General features: G+C 36.3%; 4 protein-coding genes across 5 annotated transcripts; 2 read left to right on the plus strand and 2 right to left on the minus strand.

Annotated features, from left to right (window-relative positions):
- Positions 1-1,967: 1,967 nt before the first annotated feature.
- On the minus strand, positions 1,968-7,530 carry LOC113329541 (vacuolar protein-sorting-associated protein 11 homolog). The gene is made up of 5 exons (XM_026576400.1): positions 7,162-7,530; positions 6,032-6,205; positions 5,563-5,880; positions 3,664-5,439; positions 1,968-2,778 (listed from the first exon to the last, which is right to left on the minus strand). The coding sequence occupies exons 1-5, from the start codon at positions 7,381-7,383 to the stop codon at positions 2,395-2,397; spliced, it is 2,874 nt and encodes a 957-aa protein (XP_026432185.1). The 5' UTR covers positions 7,384-7,530; the 3' UTR covers positions 1,968-2,394.
- Positions 7,531-8,100: 570 nt separating this feature from the next.
- Positions 8,101-10,658, plus strand: LOC113329850 (serpin-Z1B-like). Its single transcript, XM_026576674.1, has 3 exons — positions 8,101-8,217; positions 8,306-8,536; positions 9,837-10,658. The coding sequence occupies exons 1-3, from the start codon at positions 8,101-8,103 to the stop codon at positions 10,656-10,658; spliced, it is 1,170 nt and encodes a 389-aa protein (XP_026432459.1).
- Positions 10,659-10,892: 234 nt separating this feature from the next.
- On the minus strand, positions 10,893-22,802 carry LOC113330170 (3-hydroxyisobutyryl-CoA hydrolase 1-like). The gene is made up of 14 exons (XM_026577016.1): positions 22,450-22,802; positions 22,211-22,291; positions 22,044-22,112; positions 13,411-13,474; positions 13,162-13,244; positions 13,001-13,084; positions 12,782-12,866; positions 12,573-12,658; positions 12,354-12,475; positions 12,133-12,193; positions 11,919-12,017; positions 11,698-11,793; positions 11,576-11,617; positions 10,893-11,460 (listed from the first exon to the last, which is right to left on the minus strand). The coding sequence occupies exons 1-14, from the start codon at positions 22,477-22,479 to the stop codon at positions 11,323-11,325; spliced, it is 1,140 nt and encodes a 379-aa protein (XP_026432801.1). The 5' UTR covers positions 22,480-22,802; the 3' UTR covers positions 10,893-11,322.
- Positions 13,534-18,125, plus strand: LOC113330171. Of its 2 annotated transcripts, none has more exons than XR_003350098.1 (4): positions 13,534-13,990; positions 14,082-14,243; positions 15,411-15,458; positions 15,560-18,125. XR_003350098.1 is itself a non-coding variant. In XM_026577017.1 (4 exons), the coding sequence occupies exons 2-4, from the start codon at positions 15,463-15,465 to the stop codon at positions 17,759-17,761; spliced, it is 309 nt and encodes a 102-aa protein (XP_026432802.1). In that variant the 5' UTR covers positions 13,534-14,243; positions 15,411-15,462; the 3' UTR covers positions 17,762-18,125. The 2 variants fall into 2 exon arrangements, 1 of the variants encoding a protein (XP_026432802.1); XM_026577017.1 differs by having other exon boundaries at positions 13,534-14,243; positions 15,411-15,486; positions 15,560-15,661; positions 17,579-18,125.
- Positions 22,803-22,968: the final 166 nt, after the last annotated feature.

Below are 22,968 nucleotides of genomic sequence, written 5' to 3' on the forward strand. Positions count from 1 at the left end.
GAAGAAAATTCGGCAGTCTCATGATAAAAAGATTTGCGAACATGGCAGAACTTATATTTCTGAAACATCGGCAATGAAAAGGTAGCCTAACTTTGGACTTATTATGATTTTCTACCTCAAAGTTTGGCAACCAGAGTGATACACTCGACTAAATAAACTTCTATCTATATACTCTACCATAATAGTTCGGCCGCGTGTTCTGGAAACATATTTCTGAACTGCTAAAAACCTCAATTAGAAAGTAGTTCGGCTACATGCATTTGCTGAATCAAAAACCGAATTACACTTACAGAAGAGTTCGACTATTTGTTCTTCAGAGCTGGTAACCGAACTACTTTGACCTAGCCGAAAGTTGTCTTTAAATTTTCATCTTAGCCAATTATTTTGGCCAATTCAAGGTACATTAACTGATTTGGTTCGATACCTGAGTACCCATAACTTCATCCTATGGTTATGGCTTGTAAAATCCATCATTTGGATCGTGAGATTGAGTTTGGGAAGAATGCATTCATCATTTAACAAATGACTCACATGTGGATCGTTATGAAGGTTAACAAATACTCTGTAGGAGATGAAGTTGGTTCGGATTCGGAGGAGGAGCTATCATCACTAGAATCACTCCTCTCATGTGTACCCATCTCAAAATAATTTTTTTTGGTTTCAACCATGTTCTTCTTCTCCCTCTCAACAATACTTCTTATAACAAAACTCTCTTATTAATAAATCATTAATCACTACTTAATCATTATATCAACTAGTTTAATTAAGAAGTGTGAGTTTGCTATTAACGTAAATACTTAAATAAGGGGTGACTTAGATTTACTTCTTAATAACCACCCAAAATTAAAATAGTGGTCCCCACGAAAAGGGGGTGGTGCCCAAAAACCCGTTTACCGTCTAAATTAACTGGGCCTATAATTGTCAATGTCATTTAACCCACTAGGAAATTCATACTCGTTAGTCGTTACTTACTACCAAACCATTGAGCCATGAACTCTTTGTATTGCCCTTGCCCAAACCTTTATCTACAATAAGTCAATAACCACGAGTGCTGATGAATCTAAATACAACCAGACAATGGCATAAAATAAAAACACTCGTTAAAACATTGTTCTATAATCTTCTTTAACGTTTCCTATTTTTTTTCTTGTCATTGACATCAATATAGTCAGGTTGTTTCTTATTTCTATAGCAGGTCCCTTTCTTCAAAGACCTCGTCTCGATCTACTTGGTCATGTTTTGATTATGTCCTCAAATTCGTTAGTTTGTTTTTGTATCTGCTTGTTTGGTTTGATTCGAAAGAGATCAGAATATGCTTCATTCGCTTCATTTATGGATATATATGTGCCATGACTCTCATCTTTTCGTATCCATGTACGTTCCTAAATAGCTTAGTCTCATCTCATCTTCTTAATCGCGACTTCAAGAAGATCCTCAGCAAACTAAGAGAGAACTTGTATCCAAATATATGGACACAGGAGTGATCATTGTGATTGTTCTTTCTTGCTCATTTGTGGGGATATTGTTGTTAGCTATTATATATAGAGCATTCTTAAGCACTGCTGAGAAAGCTACAAAATCTGGTGGCACAGCCGGCCAAAACGTTGCTAATCCTGCTAGGGCCACTTATCTGGATACAGCAATTGCTTTGCATCAAAAAAAGAAAGAAAAAGCAGATACTGCAGCAGGTAGTTATGGTATTGATGGCGGTGGGGGTTGGGGTGGGGGTGGTTGTGGTGGTGGAGACTGAAATGAATTACTCTACAGCAAAAACTGTTTTGTTTTGTTTTTCTAATGAATTTGTTTGGTTATTTCTTATAAACTGGTGTTTGAGATGCTAGATTTTTGTAGTGAACATCTATTCAAAGTCGATTCTATTCCTTCCTGCAACACCTTAGCATATGGCTGAATAAGAGCTTTCAAATGGGGGTGCAAAATCAACAGTACTCAAGTCAGACCCTAGCATGTGTTTCGCAACCAATTTCATTTGTAGATTAAAAGAGAACAAGAGAACAACCAAACTCATTGATACAAATCATTACAAACCTCACATCATAAAAAATAAAATAAAAAATCATGTCAGGTAAAAAAGATTGAATCTAAGATGTAAAAACAGATCATTACATATCACATACAAAAGAAGATATGAACTGTGCGCGGCCAAGATGATGGATTTCACAAACACTATATTGTAGGAGCCTGCCTCTTTCTAGAGAGGATATTCTCAGCAAGCAAAACTTTTGTTTGTTTCCGAGTCTCTTTTATCTTTATGGGTTAAGTCTAACCTTCTCAACATGGCACTTAATCTATGCAGCTTCTGTACAAGATTCAACGAAGACAACAACACTATTTGGCAGTGATTGACATATGGAGCTAATTTTTCAAAAACACTTTTTAGAAACCATTTCTGGAGGGAAGATTTGCTGTCTTCTGAGCTTCTGTTAGGCTTGTTTTGCTAACCATACCCTTCCCAAAATACTCTGCAATCACAGAAAAGCCGTCTTTCGAATTCTTTACTTGCTGGAAGAAGCGGTCATGGTCTTTGGAATTGTGCTCTAAACTTTTCTTCATCTCCATGACAGATCTGTACTCGGGAGCACACTGAGGACATTCTTTCTCATTGTCACCAAGGCACAGCTGGTGAAATGAGTGCATGCACATAAAATGGACGGCAGGGAGATCAAGAGTGAAAGTGCATTCAGTACACTTACTAAGCTGGAAAATTCTTGCATTGGTCCGAAGATCATGAATTTCTTCCCTCATGTTTAAGGTGGTTTCCTGCACAATGGGTATCAAGATATGGTTATGGTTAGTATCACAAGTACCACTTTCACATATGCAAGAGAAGAGAAAACGAAAACAGGTTTCAGTCTGGTCTTCTACGTGTATTACAGATATCTATAACGTCTAAACTGCAAAAGGCTGCAATGCATTACGATGTTCTTTTCACTTATCGGGGTAATCAAATTGTTCTTCTTAGGAAGGAGAATATATGTTTTATTAGACTGGAAATAGTCAAAATCTACTAACTTCCGTAATCAGAGAGAACATTATAATCGCACGTTTCGGTGACTTAGTCAGCCCTCATATTTATATCCAAAAAGATGTTCAATTATGCACTTCTGAAGGCCACTCCATAATTATGAGGGACTTGCTTAAATAGCAATCTAGACCCAAATAAGATAGACAGCCAGTTGTGCAACAAGAAAAATAATAGAATTCAAATTTGCTAAACAGGAGCATAAATTTTATTCCAATAACGAAAGAGTTAACGTGCATATGTATCACTCTCACTAATTGCCCTAGAATAAGTTGGGCCTCCTTTCCACTTGAGCGAACAAGTCCCCCTTTTTTAGTCAGCGATACCATTCTATAGATCTGAAAGAACAAAGAACTCATCTGTCCTAGAAGTGAGGGAGTTTAGTCACTCGACCAACGCTCCGTACATTAAATATCAGAATGTTACTCACTCCACCAACGCTCCAATTTTTAATTTTTTATTAAAAAAAACTCTAGTTTTTCCTACTACGTAATCCAGAACACTTGAAGAGTAATTCGCTACTACGTAAGCCTATGTATTGGGTTAAACTTGTCATTTTCTTAGTATCCACTTGCACGATAAGAATAAAAATAGGAAATTTGCACATAATTTCAAAGACTGACCTGGTATTTCTCAACAGCTCGATGATCCTCTTCAATCAACTTTGATTCTTTTTCAAGTTTTCGAGAAATATAATCCTTTACCACTGAAAGAGTGAGGCATGGATTCTTAGCAAGTGTCTGAAGAACAATAATTGGAGGTAAAATATCATCCCTCTCAATATAAGTCAGTACTTCCTTTACTTCTTTGGAGCAATCTTCCCCAAGCTCGCCAAAGTACTTTAGCAAATCTCCCCAAAGAGAAGGGTCTCCTCCACAGTTTGAATCTCCCAGCTTCTTACAACATGCTATCAACCCCTCGTGATCATGGGCCTGCATATAGCAAGTAATAACTTCTTTATAGAGCTTCATCTTCTCATACAGAAACAACAAGCCTTCCTTGAATGCATTCATCTCACAAAGAATAATTGCCAGGTCCACATCGTACAACGGATGCACTAAATCGGAAGGCCAGCCATTTTTAAGCAGGGAAAGTCCCCTTTTCAGTCGTTCCAAGCGATCCTTTTCTTTATCTTTATCTTTGTTGTCTGCAGCAAGTTTCTCCTTTGACTCTGACTCGGTAAGACTCCCTCCTACAGTTGAGCTTCTACCAAGATTGAGTCCTTCCCCAATGATTTCTTGTGCCATTGACGGGAAGTTCAAGTCACTAGAAAGATATAATTCCAAAAGTGTATTATGAATTTCAACTTGTGCAGGTGATTCCCTCACCTTGCTGATGTATCTCTCAAGAAAATCCATAAGGGACTTAGGGTGATGAACAAACATGTTCAGAAAATCAACTGGAGAAGGCAACATGGATAAGAATGTGCCATCTAAGGTGCCTCCACCAGTAGATTCTTCTTCTTCAGTACAAAGTTTCATAAGTATCTCAACTGTTTCAACCGGCTTGTGCTCTACGAGAACCTTACCATACTCTTTCATGGTGATCCCAGCTTGACTTGGTTCAAGGCTTGAAATATACTGCAATGCTTCTTGATATTCATCGAGGTCTTCAAGCAATATTTTTAAGTACCACTCATGTTTCCCAGCCTTCTTAGCAACATACATTGCATGCTCATGGTATCCTGCTGCACGACAGACTCTTATTGCAGTTTCTACATCAAATTTATGCTCTCCAATGCCATCCTCGCCTTTTATGAATACATTTAGCTTTTCAACATCCTTCAACTTAGTATAACAATTGAGAAGAAGAGTAGTGTGGTCTTTAGAGCCCAAACCTTTCTCATGAAGTTTCTCCAAGTAATTCGTAAGGTTATAGATGCGTTGAGCATCTAAAAACTTCTGTATGACATAAGAAGGTTCAAGGTAACCTATGGTGTATATATACTGAGACATAGCTTCATCATAATCTTGTTTTCCGTATAAATGATCCCCGTATTTCCTTAGTACTTCTGCGGTTGCTGCTGCATCAGCTTGCTGACTTTGAACAAGATTTATAGCAACAGTATACAGATTCTTTTTGAAAAGCATATCCAATTTGCTTTCCATGTCCTTTTCTCCAACAGAAATAACTGTTCTATCACTCATTATGAGAATAATGTTACCCCATTCACAAATTAAGTGTGAAACCTCACTGATCACAGTACTGTGGGCAATCAACCTGTTCTTCAGATCATAAATGTTGAATGTATTCTTTCCGTTTCTCTGATCCGCAATAACACACAATAAATACCCACGAAACCACCCAACAAATTTCTTTTCTCCCTCAAAGGCCGAACAAGGACCACGCCCATCAACTTCATAGAAGTACACAGCCTCTGGACGCCCAACTATCAGCTCCTGATCAGTTTAAAAAAGAAACACAGTAGAACTTAAAAAACATGGAGAAATCAAATACGCAATTCTCCAGAATTTTAGTTAAAAAAGAGAGTTTAGGTATGGAGTGCAACAGGAATTACATACCAAACGATCACTCATAGCAACACAATTAGCATTACATCCAATCTGATCAAGGGTATGTCGTCTCGGAGGTTTATCTTGCAAATTGAACAGGCTTACTGAAGTTGGAGTCACAGCAAATAGTTGAAGAGCTTGGCCATCAACTCGGAACCCTAACCCTGTAATAGAAGCATCGGTCTTGTCTGTAACAGTCTCTAGCTGGAAACGGGAGATACGCTCACGTGCAATGTCCCCCTTAATGCAGTAAATGCAACCATTGTCTAAACCTATAGAGATGAGTAATATTGGCGGGGCTTCCTCGAGAACTAAAAATGATGTAATCTGCAGTGCATCAAGATGTTAACAATATTACGGATAGAGTAGGCAAAATAATCTATTGACATGCAAAGTGCACCAAGTACAAGGATGTTATAAGCAAAGGAAAGACAAGAAAAGGAAAAAAAGTTGCAAATATTGTATACAGTTGCAGTACCTTTGCTTCGGGAAATTGATTGGTAAATATCCGCAATATTTGGACGCAATCAGGAGCAGTGGTGCTTGAACCCTCTGGCTGTGTCTTATCGAGGTCAAACACTTTCAAGCAGATCGGTGATAGTTGTGGGGATGTTTGCTCATCTTCTCCAATTGTAATCAGGAAATTTCGTTGCTGATTGTTCAAGAGAAAAGAACTTTCATTAAGGAGATGTTCAGAATAGGATATAGGAAAACAGTAGCAGTCTCGCTTAGTTCCATGTTATGCGGCAAGTGAGGCAAAGTATTCAAATGTTGAAAAAGTAATCTAACAATGGGAGTCCCTTCAACTACGACTTAGAGAACAAAATTTCCAGACTAATTTTGAGAGATTAGTTACAAAATAGTGATGCTGAATGACAACTGATAAGAGATGACAGTAACCAGATTGGTCCAATCCATATCAAGTGTACTGATACAGTTGATCAGCGACATCTAATAACAGTACACAAAATTTCCACCAAAGACAACATGGTCTGCAAATATAGCTTTGACATAGTAGCATGTCAGTTACAAAAACTTGTCCTTCATAACAGTTGTCTAAAACCTTATAAACCTCCATAAACAAAAGTAAGAACCGCCTCTAAATTTATGTTCAATCTATATAGGTTGCCGAACAAATAAAAAAGATAAAAAACATGAATGACCCAATTGTGTTAAACACCACTAATTCTAAGAATTCCAGATTTAATTCATCATCCATGCTGATTAGACTAAGTAATTGGCAACACACATCGTTTCAATATCTCCACCTAATGTGTAAAGAATCTAAGTTTATAGCGTGGAGGAGTATCTTGTGAGTAGAAAGTCTACTTGCTAGGCTCAGAATCCATTGACAACATACATGGTTTTCGAAATATCATTATCCATGGAGGCACTGTTTCTGAATCCTGATATACATTGGACCATAATTATATTAAGGTAGACCAACTATCAAATTGAGATCAAATCTGCAATTATTAGGTCAATTTTTTTTTTGCCAATAATCAGAAACACATACAGTGAAATCAACTAAATCCTCATCAAATTAAACAGGAAAACTTAAGAAAAAAAACTAAAGGAAGAAACAAATTAAATCCCGTGTGATCCTACCTTGAGTTGTTGAAGGAAGAGAACAGAAGTAGCATGAGCTTGAAATCCATGATTAAACTTAAATCCACGATCAATTAAATTGACCATACCATCATCACATCCAACAACGATCTTCCCTCTACCACTTGAACAACAATTAATCTTTCCCTTAACTTCTTCAGGAACTGAGCATTTTCCTGGGTTTTTCTCTTCGAAGAACTCAAATTTCCTCCATTGATACATTTAATCAAGTAACAAGATCCAATTGATCGAAATTACGTATCAATTAGCTTGAAATTGATCAAAACAATTTCAAAAACCCTAATAATTCTCCCTCACAGTTGAAGAAGAAGAAGAAGAGATGGGAAAAGACGAAAAGTGCTGGCAATGTTTTCTATCTCTGTGCAAATTTATTGATAAGCCCCTAATTGCGATCCCGACGACATGACTAAAATACCCCGCAATTTTAATTGGTTCGACAGGCCGGCCTATCTACAGAGTACTACTTTGGACCAGTACCAAGCCCGGTCTGTCCAAATTGTTTCCTATTCTTCCTTCCTCCTCCCTTTATTAGTTCCACGCGCTTGTTATAATAAGCATTAGGTTTCTCTCCACAAGTACGTTTAGTTTTGCAATTTCTGGTAATCTCGGGTTACTTGCTCTTCTTCCTATCAGCGTCAGAATTTGTTTGTTTTAATCATAGAGGCATGTATCAGAATACTCTTTCAAAGAACGTGCATCCTTCCCTGAAAATCGTCAAAGATGTATGGTTAAACGAGTCGAAGAACAAGCACTTCGTACAGTGCTCTAGGTTTACTAGCTTCTGCCGCAACTGGTGAAACATTAGATCAGTTATTAGACTTCCTCAATTGTGAACACCCAAACAGTCTAAGTTCTATCCATGTTGAACTCATTGACATGTTACGTAATAAACAAACACAAACACTAACCGGACCTAAAATGTCTTTCGTTGGCGGTGTTTGGGCTGAGAAATCGTGTCCTATAAAACCTTCATTCCAACAAGTTGCTCGTGCAGTTTACAAAGCGGAAGATGTAACTGTGGATTTCGTAAACAAGGTATGCAAATCTTTAGACTCTACTAGTTCTTTGTTTTGTAATATGTGATTTTGTCTTATGTTCTATTTTCTTTGTTTCTCGCGGTTAGAGCCAAGAAGTGTTGAAGAAGGTGAACACATGGGCCGAAAAGGAAACCAATGGAATAATTCAAAATCTCCTACCTGATGATGCAGTCAATAGACTTACCAGATTTATATTGGCGAATGCACTCTATTTCAAAGGATTTTATCGACGGCGATCAGATGAATATCGAGGTTGTCAAGTTCAAAATGAAATGGTCAAGACTCAACATAGCTACCAGAAGATCGACGGATGTCAAGTATTGGAGAATATCAACGGCGATCAGATCAAGTTTCCAAGAATAAAATATCTTGTGTACTTACGTAGTTTTCTAGATAAGAAAAATATCTAGTTAATTTCCTACATTTTCTATATTCTAGTTAATTAGGATATATTCAAGTTTATTAAGATATATTCTCTAGAATAAGATAATATCTTAATAATTATTTATTCACTCTATAAATAGAGACTCTCAATGGAATTGTAATCATCCCAGTGACATCAAAACTGGTGATCAATAATATTTCACCCTTCGAGGTTTTGTCCGTGGACGTAGGTCGAGTTGACCGAATCACGTTAAATCTCTTGTCACATTTCATTTCTCTTGAATCGATGATCCCTCGATACTCATAATTTATTATGGTATCAGAGCTGGGAGATCCGCTCAAACTGCTTCTGCATATTATTTTCATCGATTTTGTTCTGGCTAATCTTCAATAGTGGTCTCTTTTTGTTTATAGATTGGTGATTATTAAAAAAAAAAAAACGAACAATATTTATTACGGGTTTTAAGATTATTAGCTATACGCTGGATTTTTTTTTCTTGATTCCATTTTTGGCACCGTTATTCATCACACATTGTGAGTTCGTGTCAACAAGTTCATTCATCATATCTGTTTTTGATGAGATAATTGGTTCTTTTTTTTCTTCACCATATGGTTCTCAAATCGATTTGTGGTCGATAAATCAGTGTTCAAGTTAAACACTTCGATGCTCTCCGTGTTCAACTTGCGGGGGGATGTTAGAATATATATACCGAGATGAATATCGAGGTTGTCAAGTTCAAGATGAAATGGTCAAGAATCAAGACTCAACATAGCTACCAGAAGATCGACGGATGTCAAGTATTGGAGAATATCGACGACGATCAGATCAAGTTTCCAAGAATAAAATATCTTGTGTAATTACGTAGTTTTCTAGATAAGGAAAATATCTCGTTAATTTCCTACATTTTCTATATTTAGTTAATTAGGATATATTCTAATTTATTAAGATATATTCTCTAGAATAAGATAATATCTTAATAATTATTTATTCACTCTATAAATAGAGACTCTCAATGTAATTGTAATCATCTCAGTGACATCAAAATTGGTGATCAATAATATTTCACCCTTCGGGGTTTTGTCCGTGGACGTAGATCGAGTTGACCGAACCACGTTAAATCTCTTGTCACATTTCATTTTGAACTTGACAACCTCGATATTCATCTCGGTATATATATTCTAACATGTTTGATGTTTATCTTATGTTCTATTTTCTTTGTTTCTCGCGGTTAGAGTCAAGAAGTGCCGAAGAAGGTGAACACATGGGCCGAAAAGGAAACCAATGGAATAATTCAAAATCTCCTACCTGATGATGCGGTCAATAGACTTACCATATTTATATTGGCGAATGCACTCTATTTCAAAGGATCTTGGGGACGAATAAAACAATTTGATCCATCGCTGACCAAGATGTCAAAGTTTTATCTCCTTGACGTAAAACAACCAGTACATGTTCCGTTCATGTCATCACTGGGAAATCAATATGTAAGTTGTTATGATAGCTTTAAAGTACTGCGACTTCCATACCAAACTGACGGAAAAAGCGGTCCATATTTTTCTATGTACATCTTTTTACCTGAGCAACCCGATGGGCTCGGTGAACTTATAGAAAAAGTGATTTCTGATCCCGCCTTTATAGATCAATATCTCCCAGTTTGTAGGGTACCAACGAGAGAATGCAAGATTCCGAAGTTCAAAATCTGTTTTGATATTGAAGCAAAAAGGGTTCTAGAGAAAGCAGGAGTAGTTTTGCCTTTTGATGAATGGAAAGCAGAGCTGACTGAGATGGTAAACATTCATCATAGTTATGGACCTTGCAATCTTTATGTTTCTAAAAAATTTCACAAGTGTTTTGTTGAAGTTGATGAAAAAGGAACTGAAGCTGCTGCTTCTACTGCTGTTATTGGGAAAATAGTAATGCAATCTCTGGGTCCTCGTACACCTCCTCGTCTGGTCGATTTTGTGGCAGATTGTCCTTTCATGTTCATTATAAGAGAAGAGCAAAGTGGTGCAATGTTGTTCATGGGGCATGTCCTTAATCCTTCATTAAATTAGCCTAGTGTTACTGTATGTAATTTATAATTTCTTGTTCTTCTTTGAATGTAAGAGAATTATTTCACTGGTTTTGTATTTTAATGAATGATTTGAATAGAATTTTCATGCAATTCCACTTTATTACCATTACATTATCTTGCAAATCCTCAACGCATTTGGCATTCATCGTTTAATTCCCTCCAAGTTAGATGTACGTTTCATCTTTAGAACTAGAGATCCCATCATAGCACGAGATTCATTACAACGGTCTATTAATACATTTATTGACAACAAACATAACTTAAAGCCTTAAGATCTTCAAAGCTCTGCACAGAGCTCCAGCCATTACTATCGTTTAATACCGGACATCCTTAGAGCTTTGCGACAGTAAAGTTCGACGAATTCGACCTTACTGGTAGGACTAGATCTTCCCACTCATCATCATCCACCTTCGAGAAGTAAAGGTCCACCATTTCATCAGTAACAAGCTGTAACCTAGAAGGCTCCCACTGAAACATATACAACATAATATATATATATATAGGCATGCGAAAAAGCTAATTATGTTACAATTATAACAAGAACTTATTTTAAAAGATCTTTTAATCACAACAAACACAACTTAAAGGTCTTCAAAGCTCTGCACAGAACTGCAGCCAATGCTATCATTTAATACCAGGACATCTTAGAGCTTCGCCACAGTAAAGATGGACGAGTTCCACCTTACTGGTAGGACTAGGTCTTCCCACACATCATTATCCACCTTCGAGAAGTACAGGTCCACCATCTCATCAGTAACAAGCTCTAACCTAGAAGGCTCCCACTGAAACATATACAACACATGAAATATATATAAGCGTGCGAGAAAGCTAATTATGATGTTTTAACAAGAACTTATTGACATCTAACGATTAAAGAGAAAATCCTAGAACATCAACCTTTGGAGTTCGGTCTTTACGCAAAAAGTTAGCTCGGTAACCCTGCATTGAAAGTATCGTACTTAGAAGATAACTTTGGGCAAGAATGTGATACTAACAAACTAATGAATTTTTTTAGAGACCTCAAGGATATCTTGGGCAACATGGAAACCATGGCATGAAATTCTATATTCTTGGGCGAGGCACTGATCCAGACCCTGTAGTCTTCCTCTTCGAATCTACATATATGTGGGTACCACAAATACTATCTCAGCGCATGAACTCACAAGTTAGGCGAAAAATCATTGAAAGAATTTTTTAGAAAAAAAAAAGGGAAAAAGAAAAAGAAGACACCCTTCTTTACCGATTTCAGAAAAATTTTAAGAGTAATTGGTGATGCTTTTTTCATTAAGTGAACAGCCTCAGAAATCCAAGCATCCCCTTCTTTCACAGACTCGGTCTCCTGCTTAATTTCAACAAGTAGTAGAAGTACGGAGTGGGTGATTCTAGAACTTTAAAAAATGTAAAATATGTAAGAGAACGGATTGTTTCAGTGACGCAGTATGTCTCTAACTTACGAGTGCTGAGATAACATTTTCGATTGTCTTCCGTGAAAAGCATTTGTCAATGATGTCTAGTCTGCAGTATAAAATCATAAACTTAAGTCTCCACATAAATACTACAGCAGAGGAACTTTTAGATTGAGTAGGTTATATATATATATATATATATACACACACGAAGATGTCGAATTGAGAACATCTTTTTTTATTTTTTATTTTTCTTTGATCATATTTACCTATGATAAGCACTCCTCTCCTTCAAAGGAGGTTGCTCTGAAAACTCGTCAATAACTGCCGAGATAACAAGTGGATCACTTGTGTTCACCTTATTTAGTGCTTCATCTAGCAAACTCAATTTCTTCTCGCACATGGTAATTAGGCAAGTTCAAATTTCAAAAGTGAGTGCGGGAATTAATATAGTATTTTGATGCTTAAAAGTTAGAGGTGGATCATACTATTGAAGGGACAAAATGAGTTGCAAGGCCACATGCAAGCATTTCAGGGCCATCCAACCTTGCACCAGTAAGACCAATGTATTCTCCTGGTGAAAGAGAAAGATACTTGTTAATTAACTCGTACATGCGGTTTGTTGAAACAGCATGCAATTCCTACAGATTTCAATGATATTGGGAATGGAATAGTATTGAAGTTTAATTCTCTGTACCAAAGAAGCCAGGTAGTCTAGACAGAAAAAAAGAAGCCCCTACATCTGGGATTACTCCGATGGAAGCCTCTGGCATAGCAAAAACCTGGGAAATAATAACCGTGCATAAGATATAAAATGCATATATATTATATATAGTGCGAGAGAAAATCATACTATGTTTAACTTAAGAGAGGTTTCAACTTTCAGGGTAATGGCGTCCTGACATAGGACCAGTACCGTTTTCTCGGTCACAACGCGAAATCTTCCGTGAATGGAAATCCCGCATCCAGCTCCCATCACCATCCCATTAAGGATCGAAACCTTTTCTTTGTTAATTTAACATTAGTACATTTATATAGATATATTAATTTCCCAAATGCTGCGTGCAAACAAGTCACCTGGGGTTTCCCCAATGTCGCAACTTTGTACACTAAGGTGATCACGTTCTCCAAAATCTTTACACCTATTCTCCAATTGCCTCCTGGTAGATGAAATGAATTATTTCAGTGGCTTTAATGGAAAATGAATTCCCATGATGTAACAAGTCGACAGAAAATATAAATGATAGCGGCCAATAACTCTCATATATTGACGGAAAATGAGTCAATAGCTACAAAAATATTTTGCAAACCAAAAAGAACCATTACCCTCTGTGATTCCGTAGAAATATTCTGAAATATCCCCACCAACACAAAAAGCTTTTTCTTTTCCCTGAAACCAATGTAAAATATGGTGAAACATGGTGACCCTACGAACAAGATGGTCCTAATGTTAGTTACGAACAATGTTTTAATAACCCGACCGCATGTCGAACCCGTAAATAGAGATTGACGGTTAATCCCTTTTTTTCTTGGCTTTGAACGTGTCCTGTCCCTTCAAGTCCCGTACTCTTTAGTCCTAAATTCACCCGTCCCGGACAGTTTAGTCTAAATTTTAAACGAGTTAATCCAAACTGTCACCCATTCTTAATTTCCCGAATTTTATCACTACCAAAATTACCCTTCAGAGATATAAATGTTTTGAATTGATTATAGATCTCAGGAGAGATTCGGAGAGAGATCGAGAGCGATATAGAGAGATCAAGATAGATTTTGGAAGAGATTTGTTGGATTAAATAGTTTCTTCTCAGCTGCAAACCCTTAGTCTCTCGATGAGTCTCTTAGTCTCTATGATGGGATTCATTTTTCAATTTCATTGACGAACTCGAAAACAATTCCTTCCTCTCTGGTACGAGTAAATCTTATTTTCCTTAAATTTTAATATTTCTTGACTAAACTGTAATCCCTGATTCAAGTTCAACTTTTATTTTTGTGTTTAGATAAATTGATTGAAGAGCAACCAGACAATTTTTGTAAACGATTTCTCTTCGATCGAAGGTTTTGTTTTTTGATGCAGTGATGTTGATTCAACGACATTTGCATAGCATTGTCATGTCGATGGAGATTTGTACAACGGATAAGACCATTAATAGAATTACTAGGTAAATATCAACCGTATATAATATTTCCTTTTTTCATTTGGAAACTTGGATTTTTCTTTATTGTTTTTTAGACCGGATCTTAGGATCAGTATATTTTATATTTGTGTCTCTCCATGTTATTTAGATAGTTTACGATCGTAACATTATCTTTGGTTGGCAGTTTGATTGGTTAGTCTGATTTAACTTGGATCTGTTTGTGGTGCATAGTTCATACCACTAGTTTCCTTTAGTGGGTTTCCACTGTATCTACTTTTATCATAAAAGTTTTATGTATTGTCTGGAAAGCATATTTTTACAAACAAAGAGGAGAAAGAGAGAGAAGGGGTAAAAGTTGGGTTTTTATTTTGGTCTGCTTTACTTTGCTTGCACTATCAGGAATCAAGCTTACGCCATATAGAAGGCAATGATTCAGAGTGTATTAGAGAGAATTTAAGACCCCACCATGCACCTTATACATCCACGCAAGGCAGCAGAGAGAAAATGACTTGAAAAAGAAATACAGTATAGATAAAGTCTATAAACCATTAATCAATGTATGCTTAGAGCAACCACAGTCATGAGACGGACCAAATACCAAAAGCCAGACTAAAAACCAAAAAAATTTGATTTTCCGTGTGTTCAAGCGCAGTGGGAGAATACCAAAATTTGGTGAAGCGTAACTTATACCCACGTTTGATGCGGGACGCAACTTATATCCACGTTTCTTGATGGAGCGTGTTTATAATATGCGTCTGAATGAAACGGAGGTATAATGCGCGCTTGAATGGGACGTAGGTATTATTCACGCCGTGCACGGGACGTAGATGGTAATTGCGTTTGCTGGGACGGAGTTACAAATTGCGTCTCATTCAAACGCAGATAGAAACTGCGTCTGTGTCGGGTGGAGATGGAAGTTGCGTATGGACTGGGCGGAGATGGAAGTTGCGTATGGTTTGGGCGGAGAAGGAAGGTGCGTCTGGGCCGGACGTATATTTAGAATCCGTCTGACAGTAGTTTTAGCATTAACAGTCTTTTTGAGTGTGCAATCTTCCTAGGTTAAATTCTATTATTTTTATAACTTTCAATCTTTTTTTTACTTCTATTTGCTGGTGCTGAATATTCCCGTTGTTTCAGCTTATAAAAAGGAATGTAAAAGCAATAAAATTCATTTTGCATCTTAATAAACAGGCCTGTGGTACCGTATAGCTAACATTTTCGTCAAGATTTTATCAGAAGGTACATGGGATTTGAGAACCTGTTCAAGGTACCTTTTCTTGCTAGGATGTGTGTGTACTTCTCGCGATACCTATTAATATTTGTTTTTTATGATTTACCAGTATGGAAAAGATTATGAATATAACACACCTGTCAAACTGCTGGACAAGCACTTGTATGCAATGGCGGAGACAGAAGATGAACAGCTTGTGGTGATCTCTCAGGTTCTTCTTTGTCCCTTTGTCACCTAGCTTATTAGACGGATTCTAAATGTTAATGCGCCCAAACCAGGCGTTAACAAAAGTTACGCCTGCTAACAAACGTACATTTTAGATACGCCTCGCCCAGACGTACATTAAAGTTACGCCCATACCAGACGTACATTAAAGATACGCCTAGACACAGACGCTCACAATACATGCGCCCAACCCAGACGTTTTTTATAACTGCGCCTCATTCATACGCCCTTTATACATCCGTCCCATTTCAGGCGTAAGTATTAACATCGTCTGACGCGTTTGAAGGGGGCGGAGTTTATACATGCGCCTGACTCATACGGTGATTATATGCTCGCCTGATTGTATACGGTGATTAAACTTACGCCTGGTATCATACGCTCCTAATACTTCCGTCCCACTATATCTTTTTTAGTCTGGGCCGACGACCACATTTGGTCTCAAACCCTAAATTTGGCGACCAAATTTGGGTTTACTCCTCACCACTGCGATACTTTCTGGGACCAAATTTGGGTTTAGTACCCAAATTTGGTCGTCACTGTGGTTGCTCTTAGATACTCTTTGAAAACACCAGTTAATTAAATGTAGTTGTGTAGTTGCAAATCCTAGTCCCACTACAAAATTTATACCTTGCGGCTTCCTTTTAAGAGTAGTAATTCACTTATTGTGCTGATTATTTGTTTAACATACTTATACACCCATGCTATTAATAAAATTTGTTTAGCTTGTTTCTGCGTGGAAATATTAACAAAAAGATGCTCAGGTATGTTCATTCTTTCTGAACCAATTACTATCCTCTCATATGTAGTCACGAAGTTGCGTAGGTAGCTGATTTGGAACTTAAATGTTGTATGAATTAACATTATAATGTAAACCCATTCCATTTATGCCTCTTAATATCAAAACCTACAGGCATTTTTACTTACCTCATGTTTCGTTGTCGTCCATTTTTCTGGCTGTTGAGTTTCTACATTATTATACTCGAGGTAGCTCTAACACTTACCTCTACACTGTATGAAAGAAGCAAGAAATTAACCGTAGAATACCCAATGATTTAAACAGACTGCGCTTTTTAATATATAGAGTACGCACACATAAGAATTAACTGTAGTGTGAGATGATGATGGGATCATCCATATAAAAATTCAGGACTTTATGTAGAATCTTATAGTGATGTTTTTCAAGTCCGTAGATGTCACTTTCAAAGAGTTGTTTATCAAAACTGTGTAACCAACATATATGCATGGAAATTGGATTTTTCACCCATATTTGAGAAATCATATTTGTTAATGATTAGCTTGCTAGCAGTACCCAGATATGGTAAGGTTACATGTTAAGGAATGTATTTGATTTTTTTTTATGAGAATGAGTACACCTAAAAGACGACAAATCATTCCGTAGTAGTTTGTTTGTGTCATCTGCACTCTTTAAATAGTTTTGCAATGACTTATTTGAGATCTCTCCTATTGTTGTGTTGTGCATAAGTTTGCATCGACTTACTTCCTGAATTGGTGTGAGTGGTGGAAGGCCGGATCGGAATGATTGGTTGGTAAGCCTGTTTCTTTGCAGTGTGGACATAATGAAGGGAATAACTGTGTACTCATCAATTCTGATAAGAAGATTCAGAACACATGGAATATAAGGAGTTAATGTCGATTGTTAATGAGTATATCATTATACACATGTTTCTTCTTAATGTGTACATAATTTTACACATGTTGATTGTTAATGTGCACATAGTTGTACACCTATTGATAGTTAACGTGCACATAATTATAAACCTATTGTTTGTTAAAGAGTTACTGTTTCAGGTTCTTAAATTTTGTATGCTTTGTTTTTGAGGGAGCTAGATGTAAAGTGAGGAAGATAATCTTAAGTTTGTTTGAATGGTTATTTGAATTTCAGGTGTTGGTGAGTCAAATATACTCTTTCGATTTGACTAGGAATAAGTTCAGTCACGAAACCAAGTCTACCATTGTTGTTGAGTTGGATACTAGTAGTTTGAAAGTTGGAGTTAAAGTCATCAAAGCTCAGATTCAAGGCACTTCTGTCAATAAAAGTTATTTTTTTTTCTTTCACTGTATGTAAATAATTGTGTACACAATTGTACACATGTTGATATTTAGTATTTACACAGGTGTACACCTCTTGATCGTTATGTACCTTTCTTTAATAAGAACACTATCACTCTTTTATTTCATTTTACATTAATAAAATTGAAGTAGCATATCAAGAGGTTCTTACTTTGAAGAGGTAAGAGGAGATCATTCGGTTTGTGAGGAAGATGAGATTTGGCAAGTTGAGAGTGAGCAAAAGTAAATGGTAGATCCTCTATTAAGGAAAAGCGCCAAAGGAAATACAGGTATTATGATTATCTCTAAATTGACTATTTTAGCACATTTATCACTCGAAAAATTTAATTGTACATTTTCAGTAGTTACTTCAAACTGATATTTTTGTGCCCAACTTAGCTTTTACGGGCCCAATATTAAAAAAAATCTCGGAATTTCATTCCTATTTCAGTCGGTTATCTCTTTCTTTCTCTCTTTTGCTCTCTCGAAATTTCAAGCGACAAGGTAAACCAGTTTTACTTCACTATATGAGGTGTACTTATTTGTACACCATTTTTACGCAGTGTACTTTTTAGTGCACCAGTTTTATCATACTAGTTGTAAGTCGTGCACTTTGTTTCTGCATTGATTATGTACCAGAAACTATGAAACTAGTATTTGCATTCGGACTTAATTATGACATTCAAGGGGTTTGTTATGGAATTTTTTCTTTTAGATACTTTTAATTGAACTGTTTTGGTATTACAAAATTTTAAATTTTGGATTGTTAGATTGTAGCACAATTTAGTATAATTGTAGAAAGGATAAATGATGTATGTGTTTTGTTGGGCTTGCTATAATATTTTTAAAATGGTATTCTTGTTGTGCTTTTTCACCACTAAGATGTGACTGACTTTTAAATGATTTTAATGTTGTTTTTGCTATGAGAATTAATTTGTCGAAACCAATGGCTCAAAGTTGGTTCCGTTGCAAGCGATTTCTCATCGTTTTATAAGCCCGGGGACATGTACTAAAAAAATATGATCCGGAAGAATAAGCACTTCAACTGTTCTGTCTAGTACTAATGCTTGCAATCTCTTGAAAGATGGAGAAAGGCTCTTAGAGAGATCAGTTCCACATGCGCTAAACAAGAATCTTTCTCAAGCTTTACAGAGATGATGGTATTTATAAATTTAGTATCCCAATAAATTGTAGATAGTAAGAAATGAAATAGGCTTCGAATTGATTAATCTAATGGTTTTCGGACTGATCCATTCAGGGACCTGCCGCTGTTGAGAAATGTATGGATTTTCAAAGCAATTGTTTGATGCTTGTCATGCAGGGTAATTTCTCTTTCCCGCAAAATATATTGTGTCTTTTACTTTTCTTTGACGTATCTTTTACCTTGTGATTTTGGTATGCCTATTCGGTCAAGGTTTGGCTACCTTTTTTAGGATCGTTTTATATCACATGACCAATAAAGTTAACTAGTTGGAACTACATCACCCAAGTAGCAATGATGATAAGGATTCTATGATGAGGAATCTTTATCCTTTATGTGGAGAGTCTAAATTGGCGTACAAACTGGTGAACCAGTCTATTTCCTATGAAAAGTAGCTTGTTCATGTGTAAGAATGCTTGATTTCATCCATATTATGGGTATGAATGAGCGGTTTCATGCGTGTTTTATAGGTGTGTACAAAGTAGTACACGTGAAAATAATGGCTCCACAAGCTTATGCTTGCTATCATTATATAAACTTCTTATGCTTTTGATCAGATAATACTATTATAATATGTTTCCACTTTTGTTCACGGTGAACGTGCCAAAGGATTGGTGAGCTTCCACGTCTAACCTGACATGAATTTTTTACCACACTGACAAAGAGAGGTATGTTTTATAATTCTAATATGGTGGTCTCGTTGGTCTGATCTTAGTTCAGTCTTACATAATGCTCAGAAGAATGATACTGTGTAAGCCTAGTGTTCTTCAAAATGCAATAAAGGATGCCTTTTTATAGCAGTGCATGGTTTGTAGAGTTGCCGATTTAGCTTGAGACTGTCTCTTGGAAGTTAGGTTACCATGCTTCTATAAGTGTACATGTTGGTGCACCTGTATTGCAAGTGTACATATTGGTGCACCTGCAGTATAAGTGTACATATTGGTATGTTATTCGTATCACTGAGATACCCTAATGGAAAAAGTAGGCCAATTCACATAATCTAGAGGAAACACATGTTGACATAAGCTAGGTTTAGCTGTTTAGACTCACTAGATCATAATGTTAAAGAGATTGATTGGGTTGAATATGTAGATGATAGCGAAATAACTGGATTTGTTACCAAAAGGAAGGGTATAAACTGACTGCTAGATTTAGAAATGAGGGGTCTGAGCGTTATGGTGTTGAAGGATGGATTCATTCTTCTTTGAAAGTTAAATGGGAGGCCGTTTTTTTTCCTTACTGATTTCTCACATATATGTTTTGGAGAACTTAACAAATCTGGTTCTTAATACAACCCAAGCATGATGCATTGTTAGATGTATATGGGAAGATGTATCTCGTGATAGAGCTGAAAGGACATGTGTTAGAATCATAAATAAGTGGTTATTGCAATGATAATGATATTAATATATATGAGTTGCAGATTTCTCCAAATCAATCTCTGATTGGACAGATGGGAAGGAGATGGATTATGGGTGTAATCTCTCAATTGGAAGATGGTCATTTTTACTTGGAAGATATGACTGCAACCGTACTAGTTAACTTAACTCATTCAATATCCTAGAAAAGTTGAATGCTTTTTAATAAGCTATCATCATGAAACCAGCCCTATACTTTTGTACGTGGTGTACAAAAAGGTGAACTTTGTCTTGTTTTTGGATTTTCTGGATCTTTGTATATGTTTACATGTTTATGCATCAATGTAAACTAAGATTTTTAAAAAATGAAAATTATATAGACATATGGGTACTCTTTTTGTAGATCTCGAAAATAGCTTTTCGAATATATAAAGTTTGTGAATTTTGAACAAAAGGTTCAAAAGATAAATTATTTTTTAATTATTTTTATATGTGTATTTTCCATATTTTAAATAAATTTTGGACTAAATTGTACCTAGTTAACTCGGGATGGACTAACCCATACTTATTGATGCGGTTTTAAACTAAACCATTTTTTTGCCAACCAGTAATGCTACCGGGTCAGGTTCACTGGATTAACCAGTGGTTCAACCACTGGTTTAATGGATCATCAAGTGTATAATAACTTCAAATATGGTTTAATGGGTCATCAAGTGTATAATAACTTCACACATAGCATTAATCTTATCTAATGTAGTACCCTTAAAACGTGGGGATAGTGGACCAGTGGTTACTGGTTAGCACGCTTTTGAAATATGAACAAAGAAAGGACGTGAAATATTATTAGTATATACCCAAAATCCAAATCACCCCTTCAAATACTTTTCCTTCTCCTACCTACTGTTAAGCTATTTGTTTTCTCGGTTTTTTCAATCTATTGGCTCGATTCACTCTCTCTGTTAGCAGCACATGAGAAGGTTCATCTACAAAATTATTTCTTTTCTAAATTTTTCCAACGAAGTTTAATTTCATGGATTCATCTTTTTTTCATGAGAAGATTTCTTTTTTATTTCCATGCTGGATCTATAAATTATAGATCTGATGATAATGGAGGATTTTAGATCTGTTTCTTTAATGAAAAATCCATCTTTATCTCTCGAGCAGCACAAATCACCGTATATAATTCAGGAACATCTGTTTCAAATTTTTTTTTTTGCTTCATATGGAAATTTTTTCTGATGAAAAAGTAAACTGTTGAACTATCAAATACCCAGATGGGTCAGCTGGTTCATCGGTTAAACCGGCCGATTCATCCGGTTTACTAGTTTTTTAACATGTTAGTGGGTCAGTAATGAACCAGACCATTTTTCTTACCGGTTCACCGGTCCAATTGGTCGGTCCGGTCCGGGTCTTAAAACACGGTCAAGAATATCTGTTTAAACTTTTTTTTTTTTTTTTTGCTTCCGATGGAACTTTTTTTTTGATGAAAAATGTAAACGATTGAACCGTCAAAAACCCAGCTGGGTCAGCTGGTTCACCGGTTAAACTGGCTGATTCACCTGGTTTACTGTTTCTTAACATGTTAGTGGGTCAGTAATGAACCAGACCGTTTTTTACAGGCCGGTCCGATCCTTGTCTTAAAACAGTGGTTATCAAAAAAAAACTTAGATAGTAACTTAAGCACATCTGGTGGAAAATGAGTCAGAGATACCTAACAATCCATCAATGAAGGTACCTACCCTCAAAATCACCAGCTTGACTTCAGGATCCTTCTCACACGCTGTGTAAACTTCGTGTAGCCGAGATACCTAACAATCCATCAATGATCAATCCATCAGAAGTCGATAAATGTAAGATTTTCGTTCTTCTCTTCGGATTATATACTTCATCTAAACACAATATTTACCATTTGATATGACAGGGCATTCAACCTGTGAGCCCTATTTAGGATTACTGTTCTAGCATGCAAATTCTCTTCCACCAGAACCTGTGCAACATCAAAGAATAAACTGTGAATCTACGAACATATTTCTGTTATTGTTTTAATAATCATATGACTAATTTTAAATTCACTGATTTGTGATATGTGTTAACTTCGACGACCAATATATCTAATCAAGAAGGAATTTTAAGTATTTAAATTACATGGTCAACTACGGCACCGTTAGTTGCCATATAGCCTTTGCACCGTGTATTTCGTCTGCTTTCTTTATATCGAACCTTTGGGATTACTTCTCTATACGAATAGTTGGTGCTCCAGTGTTTGTCTGATCTTCATGATCTTCATATTCCTTATATAATATCCTTGGGCCAAGAACTGCAATACCTGAGGCTTAGCTTGAGCTTGGCAATCTTGTGTCTTTTGATGTTTATCTCCGTACGACACTTCGTTTGACCTGATTAGTTCGTTACAATCTATAGGTTTATGCATGAGAAAGATAAGACTATTAGTTAATAGATGATGTTTGATTAGTTCGTTACACTCTATAGGTTTATGCACGACAAAGATACGACTATTTGTTAATAGATGATGTTTTTAAAGAAGTGCAAGTATATATAAGACTTGCGGTTAGTAGGTGTTGTTTTTAAAGATGTGATTGATCGATATGACTATCGACTAATAGAAGTTAATTGTTTATAAGAAAGTGAACAATCGATATGACT

The sequence above is a fragment of the Papaver somniferum genome, unplaced genomic scaffold, assembly GCF_003573695.1.
Source record: "Papaver somniferum cultivar HN1 unplaced genomic scaffold, ASM357369v1 unplaced-scaffold_117, whole genome shotgun sequence".
In the NCBI taxonomy this organism is placed as follows: domain Eukaryota; kingdom Viridiplantae; phylum Streptophyta; class Magnoliopsida; order Ranunculales; family Papaveraceae; genus Papaver; species Papaver somniferum.

Excerpts from the sequence above, each read along its gene's own strand:
- LOC113329541 (XM_026576400.1), bottom strand. The coding sequence starts at position 7,383 with ATGTATCAATGGAGGAAATTTGAGTTCTTCGAAGAGAAAAACCCAGGA. Across the intron at positions 5,881-6,031 it reads ATCAATTTCCCGAAGCAAAG|ATTACATCATTTTTAGTTCT; the intron begins GTACTGCAACTG and ends GATGCACTGCAG. Across the intron at positions 2,779-3,663 it reads GAGCTGTTGAGAAATACCAG|GAAACCACCTTAAACATGAG; the intron begins GTCAGTCTTTGA and ends CCCATTGTGCAG.
- LOC113329850 (XM_026576674.1), top strand. The coding sequence starts at position 8,101 with ATGTCTTTCGTTGGCGGTGTTTGGGCTGAGAAATCGTGTCCTATAAAA. Across the intron at positions 8,218-8,305 it reads CTGTGGATTTCGTAAACAAG|AGCCAAGAAGTGTTGAAGAA; the intron begins GTATGCAAATCT and ends TCTCGCGGTTAG. Across the intron at positions 8,537-9,836 it reads AGAAGATCGACGGATGTCAA|AGTCAAGAAGTGCCGAAGAA; the intron begins GTATTGGAGAAT and ends TCTCGCGGTTAG.
- LOC113330171 (XM_026577017.1), top strand. The coding sequence starts at position 15,463 with ATGGGATTTGAGAACCTGTTCAAG. Across the intron at positions 15,487-15,559 it reads GATTTGAGAACCTGTTCAAG|TATGGAAAAGATTATGAATA; the intron begins GTACCTTTTCTT and ends ATGATTTACCAG. Across the intron at positions 15,662-17,578 it reads AGCTTGTGGTGATCTCTCAG|GTGTTGGTGAGTCAAATATA; the intron begins GTTCTTCTTTGT and ends TTTGAATTTCAG.
- LOC113330170 (XM_026577016.1), bottom strand. The coding sequence starts at position 22,479 with ATGGCAACTAACGGTGCCGTAGTTGACCAT. Across the intron at positions 13,475-22,043 it reads TCAAGCTGGTGATTTTGAGG|GGAAAAGAAAAAGCTTTTTG; the intron begins GTAGGTACCTTC and ends CATTGGTTTCAG. Across the intron at positions 11,461-11,575 it reads GTAAAGACCGAACTCCAAAG|TGGGAGCCTTCTAGGTTAGA; the intron begins GTTGATGTTCTA and ends TATATGTTTCAG.